Source organism: Quercus robur, chromosome 8 (assembly GCF_932294415.1).
Source record: "Quercus robur chromosome 8, dhQueRobu3.1, whole genome shotgun sequence".
NCBI lineage: Eukaryota > Viridiplantae > Streptophyta > Magnoliopsida > Fagales > Fagaceae > Quercus > Quercus robur.
The window spans coordinates 12,039,627-12,063,393 of NC_065541.1; the positions used below are offsets into that span (position 1 = coordinate 12,039,627).

The 23,767-nt window shown below is 36.7% G+C and overlaps 2 protein-coding genes across 2 annotated transcripts in view; both read right to left on the reverse strand.

The window, feature by feature from the left end:
* Window positions 1–663: 663 nt before the first annotated feature.
* Window positions 664–7,931, reverse strand: LOC126694624 (uncharacterized). The gene is made up of 4 exons (XM_050390995.1): window positions 6,741–7,931; window positions 1,490–2,278; window positions 1,091–1,181; window positions 664–1,016 (listed from the first exon to the last, which is right to left on the reverse strand). The coding sequence occupies exons 1-4, from the start codon at window positions 7,578–7,580 to the stop codon at window positions 985–987; spliced, it is 1,752 nt and encodes a 583-aa protein (XP_050246952.1). The 5' UTR covers window positions 7,581–7,931; the 3' UTR covers window positions 664–984.
* A 531-nt stretch (window positions 7,932–8,462) lies between these two features.
* LOC126695862 (disease resistance protein SUMM2-like) overlaps window positions 8,463–23,767 on the reverse strand; it is a 79,510-nt gene continuing 64,205 nt past the window's right edge. Inside the window, exons 3-5 of the mRNA XM_050392660.1 lie at window positions 10,203–10,314; window positions 8,551–10,121; window positions 8,463–8,468 (exon numbers count right to left, since the gene is read on the reverse strand). Coding sequence (XP_050248617.1) covers window positions 8,463–8,468; window positions 8,551–10,116 — 1,572 coding nt within the window. The 5' untranslated portion in view covers window positions 10,117–10,121; window positions 10,203–10,314. The remainder of the gene's footprint in view (window positions 8,469–8,550; window positions 10,122–10,202; window positions 10,315–23,767) is intronic.

Consider the following 23,767-nt stretch of genomic DNA (forward strand, 5'->3'; position numbering starts at 1 on the left):
TACAAGCACACACAAGAGAAAACACCAAGAATTTATGTGGTTTGGCTTTTAGCCTATATCCACGGGCATTGACAGAAAATATTTTCACTAATAAAGGTGGAGAATACAAAATGGTGTAATAGCACCCTCACAATGCCCAAATCCCAATACACCCAAATTGTTCTCTCATACAAAAGTAAAGTTCTCTCTCAATACAAAAGTTGGGACTCAAACTCAATACAAAGTTTGGGGTTGCACCTAATACAAAGAGAAGTTTTCTCTTCTCTCACAACTACTCCACAAGCCACTTCAAAGAGATCTTTAACTCTTACATTTTGCCACACCACTTCTGAATAACAAGCTCCGTATATTGAAGTGTTGACAATGCATGCAAATGAGAGACATGCAATTAAGGTTTGAGAAAATTCAAGCCGACAGTTTTTAGATTGTATACATTTCACGTTCTTTGAAAGAAGCAATTGTTTTCTCATTTAAATATTTTATTCAAAAGCATCCTAAATGTTTATTTTAATCCGTTAAATCATAGCCCTCTTATTATGAGACAAATTGGAATGCCAATTAAAATCTAAATAAGATTTTTACGATCCCTTTCAGATTGGATGTCTGTATAGAATGAAATATTTGTTGGATATCTGTTGTACGTGATTGGTGTATAATAAAAAATGTAAAAATGATGTTGTAATCATATATTATCACTTAAAAAAAGTTGTACAAATATTTGTCTCTTGTTCAAGAAATGAAAAGAAAAAACACATTATCTATAAAAAAAATAAAATAAAATAAAACACACACATCAAATAAATAGAAAGCAAAAGAGTTGTGAAATACAGAGACGAGAATATTTTGAGGACGGAGACCTCTACAGAAGTAGCACGTCCATCCATCCATGAGCCCGCCACAAATTTAAGCCCCGTGTGTAGAAAAGATCATAATAAATCCAAATCACCATCTTTGGAATTCTTTGTAAAAATATAATGCATCTGATTAGTAGTCACCTGTAGGATTGTCTTTCACATCTAAATCAATTGAACACAACAATAGTAAGGAAAAAAAAATATAATAAAAGGTTAGTATAGTTAAAAGTTAAAACCTGTCCTCCATGTTATATCGTTGTTGGCAGGGCATATGGTAAGCACTGGAGAAATTGTTGAAGTCCCTGTAGGCTCGTCTATCTGGGCTACCTGAACAACCAAATCGAAAGCCAACAAGCACTTATATATTCTGGCAACGCAAGGGGAAATAAATAAAATAATAATAACATTTTTAAAATATAATAAAATTCGTCTCAAGCCCCCAACTAGACAAACGGTACTTATCAGTTATCAGTGAGGGTTGATTATAATTAAGCACATGCACAACATAGGATATTTGGTGTTATAAGTCAAATAATTATTATTAGTAGTAAATTAGTAATATGTATGCTACTACTATAATTGACTCTAATTTAGTGAACAGATAATATAAAAAAAAGGCAGGAATATTGGATTACCTCTCCATTTATAAGCACACTTCTGTCTGGAGTACGGGTAAAAGTCGTCCTCCTGTTCTTACAGCTTTCCACTCTTAACTCCCTCCATTTTGGCAGTATAAACTGATAGTTCTTTGGGCAGAAGTTAACAAGGCTTGGTAGACCTTTGAGTCCCATCAATTCTAGTTGAGGGAGCGTTACATCTTTCTGAACTCCAGCGTCTCCTTCATGATTGAATACTTCCTTTAATTGAGAGTTTTCTATTACCATGAGAATCTTTAGTTCTGAAAGACTATCAGCGATGGTCATGGGGAAGAGATATTTCAATTTATTGCAGCATGTGACATAGACGCTTTTCAGTTTAGGGAAGCATAAAGGTTGGAGATGATTCTCTGATGAGACCTGTTCTTCTACATTTTCAACAATTATATGCTCCAATTCGTCACACCTTTCAATTTCAAGAAATTTCAACTTTTGTAAGCTTTGAGCGAGGGCCGGTGTGAAGAGATGCGTCAATTTTTTGCACTCTTCGACTATTAAATATTCAAGATTGTTGAGATTTATAAGTTTAGTTGGGCCTTTCCATATGCACCTCAGTTGATGTAGATCCATCAAGAACATTATCTTCAATCTTGGGAGTAACAGGACCTGTTGTTCTCCTCTTATAGTAAGAAGCCCTTCAAGCTTAATCACCTCTTGGATTCCTCCACAATTTCTAATTTTTAATTGTTCCAAGTTTGACAAACCTTGCATCAAATCAAATGAAGTTGCATTCCAATCGTCCACAGACAAGATCTGTAAATTTTGAAGCTACACATGTACCAATTTAAGTCTCTATTAATTAAAAGCAACAAGAATTCACATAAGTTGTGACTAAAACCTATTTATACACACAAAAAATCCTTACATGTGAAATTATGTGGTAAAATGAAAGTATTACAAGTTGTACAACATAATTTTACCATGTGAATCATTAGAAGTACATTACAATTATTGACAATAGAAGTACATTACAATTAGAAGTACAACATAATTTTTTGTTGTTGTTGTAAAAAAAGAATCTGATTTTGATTAAGCTCAACAATCAAAATTCTAAAGATATTTGAAAGGCTTTTATTTTATTTTAAATTTTAAATTATTTTACAATTTAGTATAATCTTTGGTTTTATAAAAACTTGGATGTATATAATGTGCATTTGTCACGAAACTTGAAGTAATTTTTGTTCTTTTAGTTTTACTATTTGTTTTAATAATTTATATTTATATTATTGAAATATTTTTTATTTTATATCCGATTCTTGATTAAGTCATGCCTTGTATGGACATAGGATTAATCCTATATAATAAAATGGGTCTTAAAAGTCATGATTACACAAAATAGTTATCTTTTTCTAAAACACTCTGAAATAACTAAAATAAGGATTTATCTTATGGCCATATATTCCATTAACAAATCAAGGCTCACGACCCATATCATTTCTCTCATATCTTGTGGAATTGGCCTTCCCAATAAAAGTTCATATTTATGCAAAATAAGAAACTTCATGAGACCCAAGCATGCTCAAATTGGTGGAATATCATTTTTGAATCCAAGAAGTGAAGTCTCACATTAAATAATAATGAGAAGAATTGGTGATTAAAATAACATAGTTGGACCTTAACTCATAAGTTTAAGCTTTTGGGTTAAGTGGTGTTACTATATGTTATAATAACTACTCGATTCTCTCCCTTACGTAGCCTAACTTGTGAAGCTCAATTTACTAGAAGACAAGAAGCATCAAAAGAGTGAGCATACAGGCTTGTGGGACCCATTGACAAAGAAACCAATATGTTACTTAAGGGAAATTAGATTTGCTAAATAGAAATTCTCTCTATTACAAGCCATAAGAATAGAAAAAAGTTGTTCTTCATAGGGGGCTCAAATGGCGAAGAGTCAAGACTCACATTTTCTATACATGTAGTTCAAAGTTGACAGATTGATATGAAGCTTGGCATGTATTCTTAAATTGTTGACCTCTGATGAGCTAGTATGTATAGCATGTATTTTGGTCAGTATCCTCACATTTGACAACACTAACAATAAGTAAACTCCCAATTGCTCTTTCCAAAACTTAATCATGAATTATGGGTCTGTTTGGATAGAACTTATTTTGCTGAAACTGAAAACTTATTGCTGAAAACACTATAGGTGAAAAAACGTGGATGATATTTTTTATACGGATACTGTAGCAGAGCTGAAATTATTGTAGCACATAAAAACCAAAGTTCAGCTCTTTTTTTCCCCTTCTTCTATTCACTCCTCACCGTGCCCTTGTGCCTTCAGAGAGTTCCCTTCTTCCTTTCCTTTATTTTTATCTTTGATTCTCTATTACTTCACTTCTCACTCCCTTGCTCACATCTCTCTCTCCTTCAAGCTCGCCACTGGAGTTGGGTTGGATTTGGAGTGGTCACGGCGTGGTGGAGTCGGTGTAGTCCCGGCGTGGCGGAGATCGAAGTGGTCACGGCGTGGGCCCGGCGTGGAAGAAAACGAAGTGGTCATGGCATGACGAGATCGGCGTGGGCACGGCGGATTCCAATGGGTTTGTTTGATTTTTTGCTATTAATTTTTGTCTTTGGGGTTTGGATGGGTTGGATTTTGGATTCCTATGGATTGGTATTTTGGATTCTGATGGGTTTGGGTTGGATTTGGATTTGTTGGTTGGGTTGGCGTGGTGGGCTGTGGTGGTGGCATGGTGGGTAGTGGGTTGTTTGGTTGTTTTTGCTATGGGTTTGTTGGGTTTTTGGTGGGTTTTGTTTTGTTTTTATTATTTTTTTTTTTTGGGTTTTTGGTTCCGGTGGTTTTGGTGAGCAAAGGGCAGTGGTGGCGTGGTGGGTAGTGGGTTGTTTGGTTGTTTTTGCTATGGATTTACGGGGTATTTGATGGGTTTTGTTTTGTTTTGTTTTTTTTTTTTTAATTTTGAGTTTTTGGTTCTGGTGGGTTTGGTCGGCAGAGGGCAGTGGTGGCGTGGTAGTGATTGTTTGTTTGGTTGTTGAGCAAGTGAGGGAGAGGCTTGGTGTCCATGAACAGTGCTTCAACACGCACCGTGGGTAGCGTATTGCGTTTTCTCTTTTCAGCCTACGTTTCCTCAGCACAACGTGTGGGTCCCAGCATTTTCCAAACGTAAACGCAAAACGTGGATCCAAACACCGCTTATGTTCTTGTTTGGATAGCACTTATTAGTGCATCTGCGTTTCCTCAGGTTTTTTTTTTTTTTTTTTTTTTTTTCAGCTGCAATGGTTGACCTGTTCTTCTGTGAACAGTGCACTTGTGCACTGTTTATGGGTCCCACAAACTCTACTTTTTATCAACTTTTTTCATTAAAAATGGATCCCACAGTACTATTCACACATTTAAAAATTATTTTGCTACAGTGTTTTCAGTTTTCAGTTTTCAGTTTCCACAAAATTACTAATCATTTGTAGGTCCAACTTTCTAAATTCCTTGTAGGAAATCCAACTAAATGACAAATCATATACAGGTCTAGCCATTAAGCACCTTGCACTAATCAAGAAACCTGACCAAATGGCTTGACAAAGGCTATTTTGCCATTCTTAATAAGGGTCTAGCTGTCTAAGTACTTTGTACTAGTTAGGAAATCTGACCAAATATTTGGACAAACGTTTTTTTTTTTTTTTTTTTTTTCATTTATATATATATATATATACATACATACACACAAAAGCTGAAACGTAGTATTTATTGTTATTATGCTTCTGTTAAGTCATATCAACGGCTACATCATTCACTTATTTTTTACATCTTATTTTCTCTATAAAATTTTTCTTCTTCCTATTATTTAAAAAAAAAAAAAAAAACCCCTTCCTCTCCCTATTAGCCCACACTTACTGTTATACTTCTTCTAACATTTTTCCTTCATGTTTACCTCTTTATCTCCCCACTACTCTTTACTTTTCTATTACACTTCTCTCATCGTTTTCTTTTTCTTATATTTTGACTTTTTTTCTCCCCATTTTATTTTGTATAAATTTGATATCATTTCTCCAATTCAATCCATATTTTCCCACACAAAAACTGTGAGTACTCTCTCTCTCTCTTGGTGGATTTTTTTTTTCTTTCTTATAACTCTATATAAGGTTGGTATAGTTTTTTTTAGTATGTGTTATGATATTGTATTGTATTTTTTTTTTTTTTAATTTCCCATCACGAAGTCTTCTATCTCTCTTTTATAGCTTTTTTGGGTTAATACTTCATTTTTTTTCTCTCTCTTTTAAAGCTTTGTTTAAATTTTGGTTTGGATTAATATATACTTAGTTTCTTTTTCTTTTCTTTTTTGGAAATTGGAATTTGAGCTTATATCAAAATACAATCTACATGGCAATGAATTTGAATATGTCTACCAATTGTTTTAGTAATAAATTATTATAAAGTTTATCTTTTATTCCTTTGGTTTAATTTTAATTTTGATTAAGATAACATTGTAATTTTATGATGAGTTTTGATCATTATGATAATCTCCATAATCCTTAAGAGATGAAAATTTTGAATAATAAATTTGAAAATTATAAATTTTAGTTGTATATTAAGCAAATATAAGTTATACGAATATAATTCACCTTAAATAAATATTAATCAAATACACAAAAAATAATAGAATGATATATTTGTTGAGTTAAAAAGAAAAAAAAAAAAAACTTGTAGAAATCTTTTTTTTATTTATTTTTTATTTATTTATTTTTTTTTATAAATAGTCAATGCTTGAAGTAATTGTTATTTTTTCTATATTACACCCCATTATATAATATTTATATATTCTTTCGTATTGCATGAGTTTGTGGCTAGTTTTAGTAAAAACTAGAAAAGTGGTCAAAGACCTGCCTAATGAATCAAACCTTCTCCAGGCTTCTCATATTGAGTTTCAGCCATAGTCTTTGACCTTCATAGCCTCTGATCTTCGTACTTCATAATTTTCATGCATTGTTAGTGGAAAATTCTAAATTTGTGATGCCCATTACAAATGTTGTTATTGTTGTTATTATTGTTATTGTTATTGTTATTATTGTTATTATTACATGCGAGTATGTGACATCGCTTCAATTAAAATTATAACAAGTTTCTTTTAGTATTCCGATTTATTTATTTTTGTTTGTTTACTATTTTCACCTCATGACCATCAAACAAAAATGGAATTCAAACACCGGTGCACTAGTTTTTGTCCAAAAAAACAGGCGCAAAACCGAAGAAAGAGTAGAATAAATAGAATTAGGAAATTACCTTTTGCAGAGCTGGCACATTCGCTTCCACATCAGCCAACTTCACTTTAGGACAGTTCAACACTTCTAGCCTCTCCAATGGCAATGATGGCCAAACTGAAGAACTATTTCCTCCACCAAAACTGACAAGCTCTGGTAAGTTCCATAATCTTAAGTTTCTCAACTTAGATAGCACGCTGTTGTTTCCATCCCCATCATCTCCTCCTTCTTCATGGCCAAATACTTGCTTTAATTGAGGAAGATCTTCTAATTCTAGACTTTCTAGTTGGGGAAGATCTCGAGCAATTGAGATCGGAAATATATATTCCAGATTTCCGCAATTCACTAACTCAATAGTCTTTAATTTTGGGAAGCATGTAGTTTGATGGTGACTCTCTATTTCGCAATCCCCAACTTCTCCTTCTCTGTTCTGGCCGAATACTTTCTTTAATCGAGGAAGATCTCGTAATTTTAGCCTTTCTAGTCGCTGAAGACCTCGAACAACTGAGATAGGAAAGATATATTCCAGTTTTCCGCAATTCTTTACCTCAAGAGTCTCTAATTTTGAGAGACATATTGGTTCTTTCAGCTTTTTTAGACTTTGAGCAAGGGACCGCGAGAAGAGACTGATCAATCTCGTACATTTATCTACATTTAAAAATGTGAGATTGCTGAAGATTACATACTGGTTGGGCCCCTCACATATTGTTCTCAGACAGCTCGTTTCCTTTAGATATGGTTGGACCAAAGTACCGAATGTAGCGGTATGATTTCCCCCAATTGTATCAACCATGCATTCCATCTCACAAGACTCAATCCAAATATATTCCACGGTACGGAACAACGACTTAAATGCGTTCATTGAGGAGGTCTTCAAATCTTTGATTTCTAAGGTTCTTGAGTTAATACATGTGAAACTACCATAGTGGTGAGGTGTCACAGGAGTGCCGAACGGGCAACCAATCGATATGAAATATCTATGCAAGTCCGGGAAAACAAAGCCTTCGGGTAAATGATTAAAGTTCAAACGTAGAGAGAGAATAACCAAGCGGGGTAATGAGTTCAACTCTGATAAGTTAGCATTGCTTATTTCTGAGGTTGTCCCTTCAACATCCCAATTCAGGAAACTATCACGAATGATTAGTTCTTCTAATTGGGATAATCTTTGTATCACATTTGGCGGAATCTGTTTCAGGCGATCACATTCGGTCAAATCTAGTGAGCGTTTGCGCTCGGCGTCTGCGTCCACGTTTTGGTGAGTTTAAGTTTTCTCTTTTTTTTTTTTTTTTTTTTTTTTTTTTTTTTTTGGCCCGCTTTTGTTGACTTTGGGGGGACAAATTTCACTATTATGAACAGTAAATGCACTGTTCATACACTGTGCTGACACTGTTCATATATTAAAAAATATTAAAAATGGGTCCCACGGTACTATTTACACATTTAAAAATTATTTTGCTACAGTGTTTTCAGTTTTCAGTTTTCAGTTTTCAGTTTCAGCAACAATAAGCTGTATCCAAACGGACCCCTAGCATTTTTAAACTCGCCATTTCCCCTAATTCACTTGGCAATGCAAACATTCCACATCCGTAAAAGCTTAAAGTCTCAAGTCTCTTTAGCTTTCCCAATGAAGAGAGGCCATCACTGAAATAGCAGTTTTCCAAATATAAGGTCCGAAGGTTTGTCAATAATTTGAGTGATTGTGTTGATAAGATTTTGTTATCTATTCTTAAAACCTTGAGACAATTCATCCCTTCAAAGAATGTGTTAGAGATTTCTTCCAGTTCAAAACTTTGAATTTCACCCAATAATAAAATTTTGAGTCTTGGACATACCAATTTATGGGGAAGTTGTTTGGTGTTGGAAGCCATCAAGGAGATTGCAGTGACTTGTTCAAAGTTTCTGTTTTCATCTAAACGAGTGCAGGCTCTTAACTTAAATTCATTTTTGCCTTTTGATGCTATCCACAAGCCAACATCACGAACCATGTCATGCATCTTCACATACTCTCTTCCAGAACCATCTAGTAGAAGAGAAGAATCTTTGAGGTTATTGATTGCTGCACGCACTTGGCTCCTTGCTTCATCAAGTGAGTCAAAATCTTCATATTCCTCTAGTCCCATGGCATATCTAGTCAATTCCTCAATAGGAATATTATAATCTTCTGGAAATAAAGAGCACAACAAAAAACATAACTTGGTTTTGCGTTTTAATTGATCATAACTCCACTTGATACATACATAAGCATTTTTTTCTTCATTAACATCTTCTATATCCACAAGTCTAGAGCTTCTTAGTCCATACATTGCCGCATTCCACTCATCTAGAGTTTTGCCTTTAAGAGCCTTTCCTACAGTACTGATTGCTATAGGCAAACCTTTGCCTTCTTCAACTACTTTCAGCATCACATCATTCAAGTCTGGGTTATCACCAACTATGCTTTTCATTAAAGCCAATGATTCTTTCTCCAATAAGAAATTTAATGAAATCATCCATGGATCATGAAGCATTAAACCGCATATATGCTTACTTCGTGTAGTTAGAAGTATCCTGCAACTCTTGTGATCATCCGGAGATGGAATTCCAAAATCTTTTAACTCGACACTGTCCCAGACATCATCCACAATTAAGAGGATCTTCTCTACACTCTTTATTCTTGAGCATATTTGACATGCTCTTGCCATATCGCTCTCATCATCAAGTTTCAAATTTAAACAATCTGCAATTTCACCTTGAATTCTTCTAACGTCAGGGGTTCGGGACACAACAATCATCATAATGTCATTGAAAATATTCAATTTTTTGACTTTCTTGTATACTTCCTTCACCAGGGTTGTTTTCCCAATCCCTCCCATTCCATACAGTCCAATCCCTTTATTGTCATCCTTATGCAATGCCTCCATAATTTGTTGGAAAGCCAATTTTCTAGATTCAAACACCTCGAAATCACTAGATGAAAAGATCTCTATGCCAGGAGTCGGAGCACGATGGGTCAATTCAGAAAATTTGCCCTTATCTTGGAGCTCTTTGACAACATTTGTCTTCTGCATGGCTTCCTTACATAACTTGTATTGCCGAATCCAATCAGGACAGCAGCCGTTACAGAACCTCAAGTTTACTTGTACTTTATTTTCCAAAGCCTGTACTTCTTCCATGAGTTGATTCACATTTGTCAACCAGCTTTCTACATCCTTCTCAGCAATCTCATTGTTCATTGCAGCTCGCTTGATTCCCTCTTGCACCTTTTGCTGCTCTGATTGCAGGTCCGTTTTTGCTTTGATAAGATCATCAACAATTTTCTTGAAACGGAACAAATAACCAACATGACGTATGAGTGGCTTTGCTGTGCTTTTTACAACTTCAGCTCCAATGGAGCCCGTGCATCCCGTCAATATGTCCATCCTATCTGAAAATAAAAGACTGTTATACTTCTTAAACAGGGAACAAGATTAAAGATAAAGTGAAAACTTCAAAATTCAAGGTATACCTCGTTGACACTCTAGTGGGTACAAGTGACAAGGAAACAATTGCCACCAACTGCGCAATAAAGTAAATTGAGGAATTAATTGCACTTGCTTACAATTCTCCTTGCTATTCACCTGTCAAGATGAAAAAAGATGGTAAGAGGTTCTTTCTTCCGTTTTTTATTTTTTTGGTTTTTATATATATAAAAGGAATTGAATCATCAACTTTAGCAATTGGTATCAAGATTACTCAAATGTAACGTAAGAATGAGAAGATTACTCAAAAGATTATTACTATAAGTCTATAATAGTTTTTAAATTTATCATTTCTTAAGGAATGAGAAGATTATAATAATAGTCAAAACTCATCACAAAATTACAGCGTTATTTTAACCAAAATTAAAAATGAAACCAAAAAAATAAAAGATAGACTTCATAATAATTTATTACTCAAACAATTGGTTGGCATATTCAATTTCATAACCATGTAGATTGTGTTCTGATATAAACTCAATTTTTTATTTCCAAAAAAACCTAAGTATTAACCCAAACCAAAATTCAACCAAATCTATAAAACGGAGAAAAAAGATTTTGAGATGGAAAATTAAAGAAAAAAACACAAGACCAAAACACATATTTATAAAAAAAAAAAAAAAAACTATCAAACTTAATTAGAGTTAAAAGAAAGAACAAAAATCCACCGAGAGAGAGAGAGAGAGAGAGAGAGAGAGAGAGAGAGAGAGAGAGAGAGAGAGAGAGAGAGAGAGAGAGAGAGAGAGGTACTCACAATTTTGTGTGGGAAAAATATGAATCAAATTTATTAAAAATAAAATGGGGAGAAAGAAGTGTTAAAATATAAGAAAGAGAATATGATGAAGTGTAATGGTAAAGTAGAAAGTAGTTCAGAGATAAAGAGACAAAGATGGGGATTAAAGATTGAAGGAAGTGTAATAGTAGGTGTGGACTAACATGGAGAAGATATATATATATATATATATATATTGAATAGGGTGAAGAAAAGTTTAAAAAGAGAAAAGAAGAGGTAGAAAATAAGTGAATGATGTGGTTGCTGATGTGGTTCAACGGAAACGTAGCAATAATAAATACTACTCTTCAACAAAAAACCCCTCTTAAGAAAATTTCATCGATCTCTCTAGAGGTTTTTTTTTTTTTTTTTTTTTTTTTTTTTTTTTTGCTATTTAACATGATTTTTGGAATAATTTCGTTAGTTAGCATGTTTATGAAACATACTTGTAAACTAGAATCTCGAGTTTGTGGAACTTGAGATTGCTTATCAAACTCGAGCCTTTAAGGCTCAAGTTCCATGTGCTGGTAAAAGAGATGATGTGGAAAATTACCCACGTAGAACTTGAGTTCCCTAAAGCACAACACTACATTTCATCCTAAACTATAAAACCAAAAATAAGTCCAAGCTAAGAGAGAGAGAGAGAGAGAGAGAGAGAGAGAGAGAGAGAGAGAGAGAGAGAGAGAGAGAGAGAGAGAGAGAGAGAGAGAGAGAGAGAGAGAGAGAGAGAGAAAAGAGTCGGACCAAAAACAAACCCAAGCTACATACATCAATGTTGCTTGCTGCTGCTCTGGTGCCGAGATCGAAACCTCAAAAAAGAGGTCTGCTGCTCCATATTGTGGGGTTATGTTTTGATTTGGGTCTAGAGAAATGAGTATTTCTCTAATTATTGGGTTTGGGTGATTAAGAAATGGGTTTGGATGTTTGAGAAAGGAGAAGAAGAAGATCTGGAGAAAGAAGAAAGCAGATTGAAGAAGGAGAAGAAGAGATCTGGAGAAAGAAGAAAGACAGAAGAAGAAAGTTGGAGGAAGAAGAAAGCAATACACATGGATTTTTATGTTCACCTCAGTTTTTCCACACTTAGAACTCGAGTCTTAAAGACTTGAATTCCTTCAAGGAACTTGAGCACCTAAGGCTTGAGATGCTAATTTGCTAAAATGTTTAAAAAAACATGGCAACTAACAAAATAGTTGCTAAAATAATTCTAAGTGGCAAAAATCTCCCTCTCTTGAGGTATAAAGAAACATCGATCCTCAAATTATCTCCTTGAGCTCTATAATAAATATAATGTATATTATAAAATCTCTTTTTCACCCTTGGATTATCCTATTTTAATCAACTCTTTCTAATTTTTTGGAAAAATCAAGTAACCTAGGGATGAATAATGTTTTGGTCAATAAGTCAAAGACAAATTAAAAACATTATTAATTACAAAGAAAATATAGTCAACAAAAATAGGATAAGTCATAGACGAATCACAGATTTTGATCAAATATGTTAATAATACTTATCACAGAATTTAGGGGTGAGACTCTCATTTCCTAAAATTTTGAGATTAATGTCAATTTTTTATTTATTTATAAAGATTGGTGTAATTTCCCTTAATTTTCTACTCTAGGCTATACTGTATATACCAAGGAAAAATGATAATGCCAATAACTACTTATGTGCAAATATACAGAAGGCAACTACATCCACAAGCAGAGCCCTAAAGTTAAGAGGTCTATAAATATATATAGACCATCAGGCAACAACGAGCAAAATATGTTTGATGCCTATTTATTGCTTTTATAGTTTGTGTAGCAAAACATGGTGGATCTAAACCAGGATTAAAACATGATTTCATCGTTGGTGTCAGAACATTCAGTGTAAATAGATTTCAATTAGGGACCAAAATGCCCCATTTCCTTCATATTTTGCTTTTGGTGACAAAATGGTTGTACCTTTCTGGATTAAAATGACCTTGCTTAGCAGTGCAAGATAAGAGTTGTAGTCTTGTAAATAAAGAGAAGATATTTAATGCTCCAATAGAACAATTAATGCCTCAAATTATCATTCTCCATTGTAGAAGTTGAATATATCTAATATTATATATAAAAGAGGATTCCCTTATTTAAACTGGGCTTTTATATAGTTCAAAAATACCTTTATTAATGAATAGTAACTTCTCTTAAAAATAGGGTTATAAATGTCAAATAACAAATTTCATTTTGAATTCAAAAAGAAAACTCCTAAAATTTATGATTTTTTTTTTTCATTCATGTTCATCTTTCATTCCCTAAAATTTAGCATTTTTATTCCTTTTTCATCCGAATAAAAGTGAAACACCTCAATATAAAAAATAAAGAAAATAAAAAATTAAGATAACTCCTAAAATTTAGCTTCCTTTCCCTTTAGGTTCATCTTATTTTTTTTCTTATCTCTAAAGTTTATCCTTTTTATTTGATTGAAAGATAAAAAAAATATATTTCCAAATTATAATATATGCAAATTATTAATCGCCCAAATTATTAATCACGCGCGCGCGCGCGCGCACACACACACACACACACACTTACACTTTGCGCGTGCACAATAATGCTCTTTTTTATTTATTTGTTTTTTTGGTTTTGTGTTTTTTAATTTAATGAGATAGAGATAGTGTCCTAAGTTTTAGGCTGAATGGAGAAAATAAATAAAAAAAGCCTAAAATTTAGGAACACACACTTTGCGCGTGCAATAATGCTCTTTTTTATTTATTTGTTTTTTTGGTTTTGTGTTTTTTAATTTAATGAGATAGAGATAGTGTCCTAAGTTTTAGGCTGAATGGAGAAAATAAATAAAAAAAGCCTAAAATTTAGGAACACACACTTTGCGCGTGCAATAATGCTCTTTTTTATTTATTTGTTTTTTTGGTTTTGTGTTTTTTAATTTAATGAGATAGAGATAGTATCCTAAGTTTTAGGCTGAATGGAGAAAATAAATAAAAAAAACCTAAAATTTAGGAACACTAAATTACTCTTTTAACCAGTTTGTGTTTTTTAATTTAAAATTATTTAACTAAAAGATAGGGGATGTGGGCCAAAAAATTCATGGCCTAGGCCCGCTCTATATCAAGGCCCAGGGCCTGATCTGAGGAGACCTATTGTCAAGGATGAGTTTAATGCACGGATAGGATAAGTGAAAAGACTGCCCATACTGTAGTAGAGAACTCTGTGCCTGACAAGCCCCTATTCTTGACCAAGCTATTCAACCTTTACGTCTACTCCCAACCACTTGAGGTATGGGCTGATAGGACAAGTCCTCTGCCCCGAAGGTAAAGCTTACACGTGGACCCTAAAGATAGGGAGGAATACGAGTATAAAAGGAAACGAAAGCCAAGAGAAAAGGGGGGGGGGGAAGAAAAGGAGAATGGGAAGAACTTGATGCTCCTTGGACTAAGTCCGAGGAGTCCAACCCCTCAGGCTACGACGCTGTAAGGCTTGGATGTTCAGGCCGAACCCTTTTTTACATGAGTCCCCCTAGAATCAGGATCGGACCATCGCCCCGTGATCAAAGGCAAGCCTTTTAAGTCCATTCTCTACAAATCATATTGTGAGGGATCTTTCATGTACGAGCCCAACGTCATTCTTGGGCCGTTAAATAATCGTGTCCCTACAATTGGCACCGTCTGTGGGGAGGCTTGCGCATTGGCCCAGGTGGCGGTGGAGTCAACTCTCTAGCAAGTAGAGGTTCGCAGGGTTTCCTCCATCTCCGGCGACATGCATGTGTTGCTCCGACATAAATTTCTGCTGGGGGCTACGCCCTGCAGTGCCAACGGCGCGGGCAGTTCTAGGGGCTTCCGGCCTCAAGCCAACTCTCCCCGCCATGGTCTAGGGGCTGACTTTCGAAAAACAAATAAATACAAAAGAAAAAAACTACAAGTTTTGGACAGAACCAAGGCCTTGCATGGTCCTCGGACTCAAGCCTATAGGGAAACCAAGTACACAGAAAAAACTACAAGTTTTGGACAGAACCAAGGCCTTACATGGTCCTCGTACTCAAGCCTATGGGGAAACCAAGTACACAAAGAAAAAACTACAAGTTTTGGACAGAACCAAGGCCTTGCATGGTCCTCGTACTCAAGCCTATGGGGAAACCAAGTACACAAAGAAAAAACTACAAGTTTTGGACAGAACCAAGGCCTTGCATGGTCCTCGGACTCAAGCCTATGGGGAAACCAAGTACGCAAAGAAAAAACTACAAGTTTTGGACAGAATCAAGGCCTTGCATGGTCCTCGGACTCAGGCCTATGGGGAAACCAAGTACACAAAGAAAAAACTACAAGTTTTGGACAGAACCAAGGCCTTGCATGGTCCTCGGACTCAAGCCTATGGGGAAACCAAGTACACAAAGAAAAAACTACAAGTTTTGGACAGAACCAAGGCCTTGCATGGTCCTTGGACTCAAGCCTATGGGGAAACTAAGTACACAAAGAAAAAACTACAAGTTTTGGACAGAACCAAGGCCTTGCATGGTCTTCGGACTCAAGCTTATAGGGAAACCAAGTACACAAAGAAAAAACTACAAGTTTTGGACAGAACCAAGGCCTTGCATGGTCCTCGGACTCAAGCCTATGGGGAAACCAAGTACACAAAGAAAAAACTACAAGTTTTGGACAGAACCAAGGCCTTGCATGGTCCTCGGACTCAAGCTTATGGGGAAACCAAGTACACAAAGAAAAAATTACAAGTTTTGGACAGAACCAAGGCCTTGCATGGTTCTCGGACTCAAGCCTATGGGGAAACCAAGTACACAAAGAAAAAACTACAAGTTTTGGACAGAACCAAAGCCTTGCATGGTCCTCGGACTCAAGCCTATGGGGAAACCAACTACTTAAAAGAAAAACTACATTACATGGACCTTAGAATCTATCCGAGGAGAACTCTCCATTAACAATTGGGTTAATTCCTAAACTGCATGGATTCTCAAGTTTGCCCTCGGATCCTCAGTACCAGAGGGATTGATGCAATATAGAGCAATATGTTACCAAAAACACAATCGGAGTCCCTTATTGCTCGGTTACCCCCTCGGATGAATTATTTAGAATTTATCGTTCTCGGACGGCCTCCTCGCACTTATTACAGAATATTCAGCTGTTATCTCGGTTAGTTTCCTAAGTTTAATTTACTGTGAATTATCGTTATTTATGCCTGGTAATGTCGGTAAATTAAAATTAGTTGGATTATGTTTCAAGGTTTCCTGCTCTAAGTATCATTGAAGAAAAACACACATGGAGCACACCCATTCACAAAGTAGTGTTGCAAAAAAGAAAAATATTCAAAACAAGTAAATAAATTTCCCTTTTATTAAAACAAAGAAATAGTAAAGCGTACAATGAAAAGCTGGAATCAGCCTATATTAAAGCTAGCTACATAATCGAAAAGAAAGATACAAGAGAATAAGATAAAGCCGAGGAGGTAGTACAGAGGAGAGGTTGGCTGCTGCTTCAAGACTTTGCTCAAGGAAAACCATTCCTCAACACTTTTACATGCCCATAACTCAGGCAGCAAAAGAACCCAACGTGGGGCCTGCACCATTGAAGAAAAGGTGCAGAGAGTGCCCAGCTTCAGGCTAGCGCAGCTGAAGAAAAGGTGCAGGGAGCCCAACTTGAGGCCCACACCGTTGAAGAGAAGGTGCCGGGAACCGGAAGTTGAGGAGCCTACACCAAAATTTGCCTGCGACAAGGCAGACGGCGCTGATGGTGGAAAATCTTTCTTCTGACACACCAAAAATCTGGCGTGACTAGAACCTGCTTCGGATTTTGACTAAAAGATGGGAGGGTACCGTTCCCACCATGTCCAAGCGGGAAGACACCTTAAATCTGTGCCTCCCCTGCCCAGGCCACATCACTTTACGTCTTGGAAGGGTCCGGTGCCTCTGTGGCGGGTGAAGTTCCTCCACCTCCGCCCAAACTTCAAACATATGGCTCTAAGGGAAGACGACACTGGAGGTAGGAACTGGTTATGGACAAAGGGTTATGATTCTGAAGAGAGCAGAAGGGTTTATATGCCAGGAGAGCAATCACCTGTCCTACTTATATAGAGGGTAAGGAGGTGTCATGTAATTTAATTTGAGCAGATTCCCAAGACGCGCTGCAGATATGGCAGCTCTGGCTCAATTTCCCACACCATCCACAACCGTAGGATCTCAAGATCCTCGGGAAGGCGCGCTTCGATTGCTGAAACTTCAGAGTACTCGCGAACGAAGGGATAACTCTTGACTTGGCACGTCTCCCATGTGAATGTAAAAACACAAGTATGAGTGGAGTGCAGAATTTGAATGAGCCGTGATGTGGGCCCAAAGTCACCAAAACCCTCCTCCCCAACTAAAAATCGGGCAGCAGGATTTTGAGGGGCTATTGTGGGCCAGAAAATTCATGGCCCAGGCCCGCTCTATATCAAGGCCCAGGGCCTGATCTGAGGAGACCTATTGTCAAGGATGAGTTTAATGCACGGATAGGATAAGTGAAAAGACTGCCCATACTGTAGTAGAGAACTCTGTGCCTGACAAGCCCCTATTCTTGACCAAGCTATTCAACCTTTACGTCTACTCCCAACCACTTGAGGTATGGGCTGATAGGACAAGTCCTCTGCCCCGAAGGTAAAACTTACACGTGGACCCTAAAGAGAGGGAGGAATACGAGTATAAAAGGAAACGAAAGCTAAGAGAAAAAGGGGGGGGGGGGAAGAAAAGGAGAATGGGAAGAACTTGATGCTCCTCGGACTAAGTCCGAGGAGTCCAACCCCTCAGGCTACGACGCTGTAAGGCTTGGATATTCAGGCCGAACCCTTTTTTACATGAGTCCCCCTAGAATCAGGACCGGACCATCGCCCCGTGATCAAAGGCAAGCCTTTTAAGCCCATTCTCTACAAATCATATTGTGAGGGATCTTTCATGTACGAGCCCAACGTCATTCTTGGGCCGTTAAATAATCGTGTCCCTACAGGGGATATTTTAGAAAGTTTAAGAATTTGTGTGAGGGTATTTTGTACGCAAAATATTAAAACTTAAATAGGGAATCCTGTTATTACTAGTAAAATAAATGAAGGGCTTCAACATTGTAAATCCTGTTATTTTAGTACGCAAAATGTTGAAACCCAAACAGAGAATCTTATTGTTAATAGTATAAATGTTGAAACCCAAATAGGGAATCCTGTTATTTTAGTACACAAAATGTTGAAACCCAAACAGAGAACTCATCGTAGAAGTTGAATCAATACTATCTGTGGGGCCGGGGAACTTTTGTTCCAGCCCACGCTTTACTAGGGCCCAGGGCCCGTGCCGAGGAAGGTATTTGCCAAGGACGAATAGGGAAAGGCCGAAATGCCGGGGGCATAGCCGAGGATGACCCTATCCTCGGCATTCCAAGACTTCAAAGGGAAGAGCAACATCTCGTTGAAGGTTGCCTCCAAAAAGCTCCCTGAAGAAGAGGCGAGTAAAATGGGACCCACGTGGGGGTATGGTGCTGAACTGGTTCAAGGTAAATATGTCCCCTCCACATTAAATGCGCCCGCAAACGTCTTAACCATATTAATGAGAAAAGAAGCCTGAACAGGGTGACTTCGGTCATCGCAACTAACAAAAAGTAAGGGGAGGCAGCTGATGGGACGGGTACTTAAGTAGGCACTTGCCTGATTAACAAGTGGAGGGCTAGGATCAACCAAGAAGGGCTTTATAATGTGAAGGTTGATGCGCCAAAAAAGGGGGAGGTTGGGAAAAAATGCCAAGAACCAGAGCCTCCCAGACCGCCTCAAGGAGAAAGACTCCTCGAGCGAACACGGTCTAATTCTGTATGAACACCATGACTAACCACCGTCCGGTGACCAAGGCCTAACCTTTCAAACCCACGCTCTACAAATGATATTGTTTGGGCATTTTTACGTGCGAACCCAATATCATTTTGGGTCGTTACAAATTGAGTCCTTACACTATCTATAAGAGGATTCTCCTCTTTGAATTGAACTTTTATGTGATTCAAAAATACCCCTAAACCTTATGTTTAACAGGAAAAAAAACTTGAGGACAACCCGGTAAAAATATATCTCTAACTCCACTTAAAATGCCTATAAAATAAAACACTCTCCTACTAATCCATGTCTTTAAGGCAAATTTATCCATTTTCATTTTTAAAAAAGGGAAAAATATGACACTAGACCCAAAAAAAAAAAAAACTCATTGCACGTGCTAAGTGCATGAGATGAGGCTAGCGTGTGTGTATGTGTATATGTGTGTGTGTATATCTATTGCGTTGAGAGAATCCAAGTTATCAATATTTCCAAATGCACCATCACCTTCACCATAATACATTTTTTATGAAGTAAAGAATCCTAGAAAACTAAATGAAGGGCTTTAAGAAGTTGGAATCTTTGACCTCACATGGCAGTTTTTATTTTTTTGGTTTTTATGAGCTTCACACATGGCAGTTTATAGATCTAAAATGTATCTTGTACATATATCCTATATTGTTAGAGAATAAAAATAATTTATAAATGTTTAAAGCATTTGCTATTTTTGTATAAGGTGTATATATATAATTTGGTTATTTAAAAAATTTTAGGGGTATTTTTGGCATTTTGTAGCTTTTGAGGAGAGGTATTTTGGGTATCTCAGAGTTATTTTTATCATTTTAAAGGTTTTAAGGGTATCTTGGAGGTTTGAAGATATTTTGGTAATTTTAAAAGTTTGTGGGCGTATTTTTGGATATCTTGGGGATATTTTAGAGATTTTGGTATCTAGGGGATATTTTGGCTATTTGGAGACTTCATGAATATTTGGTTATTTCGGGAGGGTTTTTGTTATTTTGCAGATTTGGTAGATATTAGCGTTATTTTCAAGTTTTTTAGGTAGTTGAGGGGGAGAATTTTGATCATTTTGGAAATTTCATAGATATTTTGTTCAGTTTGGAAGTTTGGAATTTTTGGAGTTTTTGTGTCATTTAAAGATTTCAAGAGGATTTATTTTCATTTTGTAAATTGAGTTATTTTGATAAGTTTTGTGGTCACAAGGTTATTTTTGTCAATTTAATGGTTTACAGATATTTTTATCAAAGATTCCAACGTCATATGAGTAGGATAAGGTTTGAGTCTAGTAATCCAATGCACTAGACCCAAGTTTTGCCAATATGAGTAACAAACCAAATGTGATAATCTTATATTCTTATATACTTAGGATGTGATTCCATGGATAAAATTTTTCACAAACTAGACTCCAATATAGGGATAAGTGTATGACTTTATTATGCATAGGGCTCTCTATGGGTCAATTGAAGTTGGTTTTAGGGTCAACCAAGCAATAGACCCGTTCATGGCACATTTAGATTTATTCAATTGGTGTTGACTGCATGTATACGAGTCATCAATTGCCACAACTTAGGTGTTCTGACAATTCGATCCATTCAAATTGTCTCAAACTTGGTGGCATGGACTAATCGTGGCAAAGCTGCCATATTTGATGGAGACTCATTAAATCTGGCTAAGATCTAGCTATGATCTCACCATATTTGACAAAAATCTCACCATATATGCGAAGAACGGCACTATTTTGGTCAATGATGGAGTAGGAGTCAATATTGAAGTTGGATTTCAGAGGAGGAAACCCTACATTGATTCAAGATAGTTGAGTTTGCTTGGGACAGACCCACCATCGATCGACCAAGTGATCGGATCGAACAACCTGGATAGGATATCATTAACTAGGCATAATCAAAATTTATTGTTTCACGAGAATAAATAAATAATTTGATGCACCTTCTTGAATTAAATTAAATTGACAAGTATAATAACTTAGAGAAGGCATATCATCAATGAGATGGCTTAGATCTGTCACTTTTCATTTACTTCCTTTGATCTTTAACATGGCTGATTATGTCTACCTTTTTTTTACTGTCAAAAAATAAATAAATTGGATGAATATAATTCTAATAATTACCTTATTTGATCTTCAATGTCCCCTTTTCTTGTTTTACTCGTATTTTTTTCTTCCCCTTTCTGTATAGACAAAAATAAAATGAAATAAGTGTGGAGTACAACATACGATCGAGTTAAATCAGGGCCACGGCACCAGAGGAAATTAAGTAACATGATTAAAGAAAGTAGAACAACTGTGTCAAAAGTTATGTAGTCGATATTTAGCATACCTTAGCCTTATCTATTCAGAATCCTGCATATTCTCCAACCGCTTTGAAAGAAGGATATGCTAGCAGTAAACTCTCAGTGACAACTTTTCAACAAAAATGCCTCCCAAAACATGCAGGTGGATTAATGCTTAGGGAATATTCAGCCAAAACAAAAGGCTTAGGGAATGCCTTTATTTTATCTTCTACTTTCAGGATTTTCCAATAAATTAATCTTCGTGTAGCCTATTTTCCTAAAGCAAAAGCGAAAGTTGGTGGCCCCACTCTTCGTAGTGGATTAATGTTGTCATTGATTATTATAGAAATTTTAAAAACAAAGCAAAACGATGCAAATACAAAATATATAATTAAGTTGAATTTCTTTTCCAACTAACTTTCCACACCTCGGTACCCCAACACTGTTCCATTATTTTTATTTCCCACTTTTATTTTTCCATCTTTCCGCACCTCGGTTCGCCCACTCTGTTCCATTATTTTTATTTCCCACTTTCTTTTCCAACTTTCCACACCTCGGTACCCCCACACCGTCCCATTGTTCAACCACACCTTTTATTGATTCTTTTGCCACCAATGTATAACGTTGAACATGCATGCCATGTGAAAGGGTGAAACCACCTTGCACCTTCGTAAGATATTAAGAAATCTTTGTCTCGGAAAAAGTAATGAATAAACAAATAATCTGAAGGAAAAGTGGGTAAATTTTTTCTTACCGTTTGTCCACCATTTCCCTTTTTTTTTTTTTTCGTGTGTGTGTGTGTGGAGAAATCAGTATGTACAAGGGTAATTATAGGAGAATACTTTCAAAGTACCATAAATATTTACTCTTCCCTCTCACATAATTGTAGATCTCACTATAATACCGCAATTATATAAGAAATGAAAGTACACACTTATAATACTCTCGAAATATTCAATAATTTCCAAATACAAGTTATATTCTAGACAAACACTTGCGAAATGAAAAAGCACCAAGCACCATTCCATTGAGCAGGCTAAGGATTAGGTACTAGACCTGTTGGGAAGCTGCAAATATTTAACACGTTTCAACATCTAAACAGACTTAGTACATAAGAGTACTAGAGCAAAGCTAGTTCCCCATTAAACATGGGCCAAAGTAGCTAAGTCTAATAAAAGCATGGAATTTGTAACTTAAATAGATAGCTCTATAGTGCTCTCATGCTCTTGTGCATGTAAAGGTAGTGGTAGTCTTGCGTTCTTCCTTATGCAAGAGTATTAGTGATCTCCTGTGTAAGGTGAGATCAGTGTAGGTAACCCTTTTCGACGGAGCAGAGAGTGGGTGGTTTTTGTAGGATGGTAGACGAGTTGGAAGCACTTTGGAGTAAGTTAACGTTTACTAAAGAAGAGGGAGAAGATATAGAACTAGGGTGTGATAGCATGAGGGTGGCAAGGGAGATTGGGAAAAATTGTCTAGTGATGAAGATACTCACGTAGTGCATCATCATCCTGGATGCACTTTAAAAACACTTGAAGATGCTGTGGAAACCGAACAGGGGTTTATGGATATCTGAAATAAAAGAGGAGTTGTACCTGGTGGAGTTTGGAGATGATAGGGACAAAAAATGAATTCTAGAGATGTGCCCTTGGAGCTATGAAAAACAACTTGTACTTCTACAGGAGTTTGAGGGTGAAAGAGTTCCAAAGGAAATTACCATAAAGTGGACTTCGTTTTGGGTGCAAATATACAACCTCCCTCTGATGAGCATGACATGAGAATCCGGTTTGGGGATAGGCGAAAAAATTGGAAGGGTGCTCGACGTAGACGTGCCTAAAAAGGGAGTTTAGTGGGGCAAATATTTGTAGGTGAGGGTCCGTGTTGACGCCAGGAAAAAGCTGGTTAGGGGGAAGAAGGTAACCATCGAGGGAAACCAAATGGGTGTTTTTTAAATATGAACAGTTACCTAATTTCTACTACCAGTGTAGGAGATTGGATCACGGCGTGAAGGAATGTACAGAAAAAACAAGTACGGAAATTAAAGCAAGTGAAGAAGGGATGCAATACAGAGCATGGCTTAGAGGTGAACCAGGGAGAAGGGGAGGAAGGGATCAAGGAAGAATGGGCGACGAAAATGATGGGGAAGGTAGGATGAAGAAGGGAGCGACGATGGGAAGGAAGAACGTCGATGACACACTTCGACGACAAGGAGGTGAGGAAAAGGACGATGCTCACGTGATCGGCTGAGTCACTGTCAGGGGGCTATCCCTAGCGAGAGTTCAGAGGAGCTACCAGTGACGAGCCCGAGAGAGGAGACCTTTCACGGTGAGGGTAAGGTCAACATGACACTGGAAAAAGTTATTAGCAACCTTACTCCAAAAGGGAAGGAAGGCGTGCCTCCCTTACAGCCCGTAGCATACTTAGAGGGAGAGATGTTTGGGAAATCTTGAAGAACGAGGACGAAGAAAAGAAGACTGAAGGAGAAACGGATAAGAAGAATACGTGTAAGGAATTGGGTAAGGATTCGGGCTTAGAATTAAGCGCAGCTGGGTCTTGGGCCGATGATAACTCAAGCCCACTTGGCATGTGTTTTAACCAAGAAAAGGGTTGGGTCACAGAGCCTTTGGGCTCGTCGAGTGGCCACTGGAAGTTCCTGGCTAGGAAAGTTAATACTCTA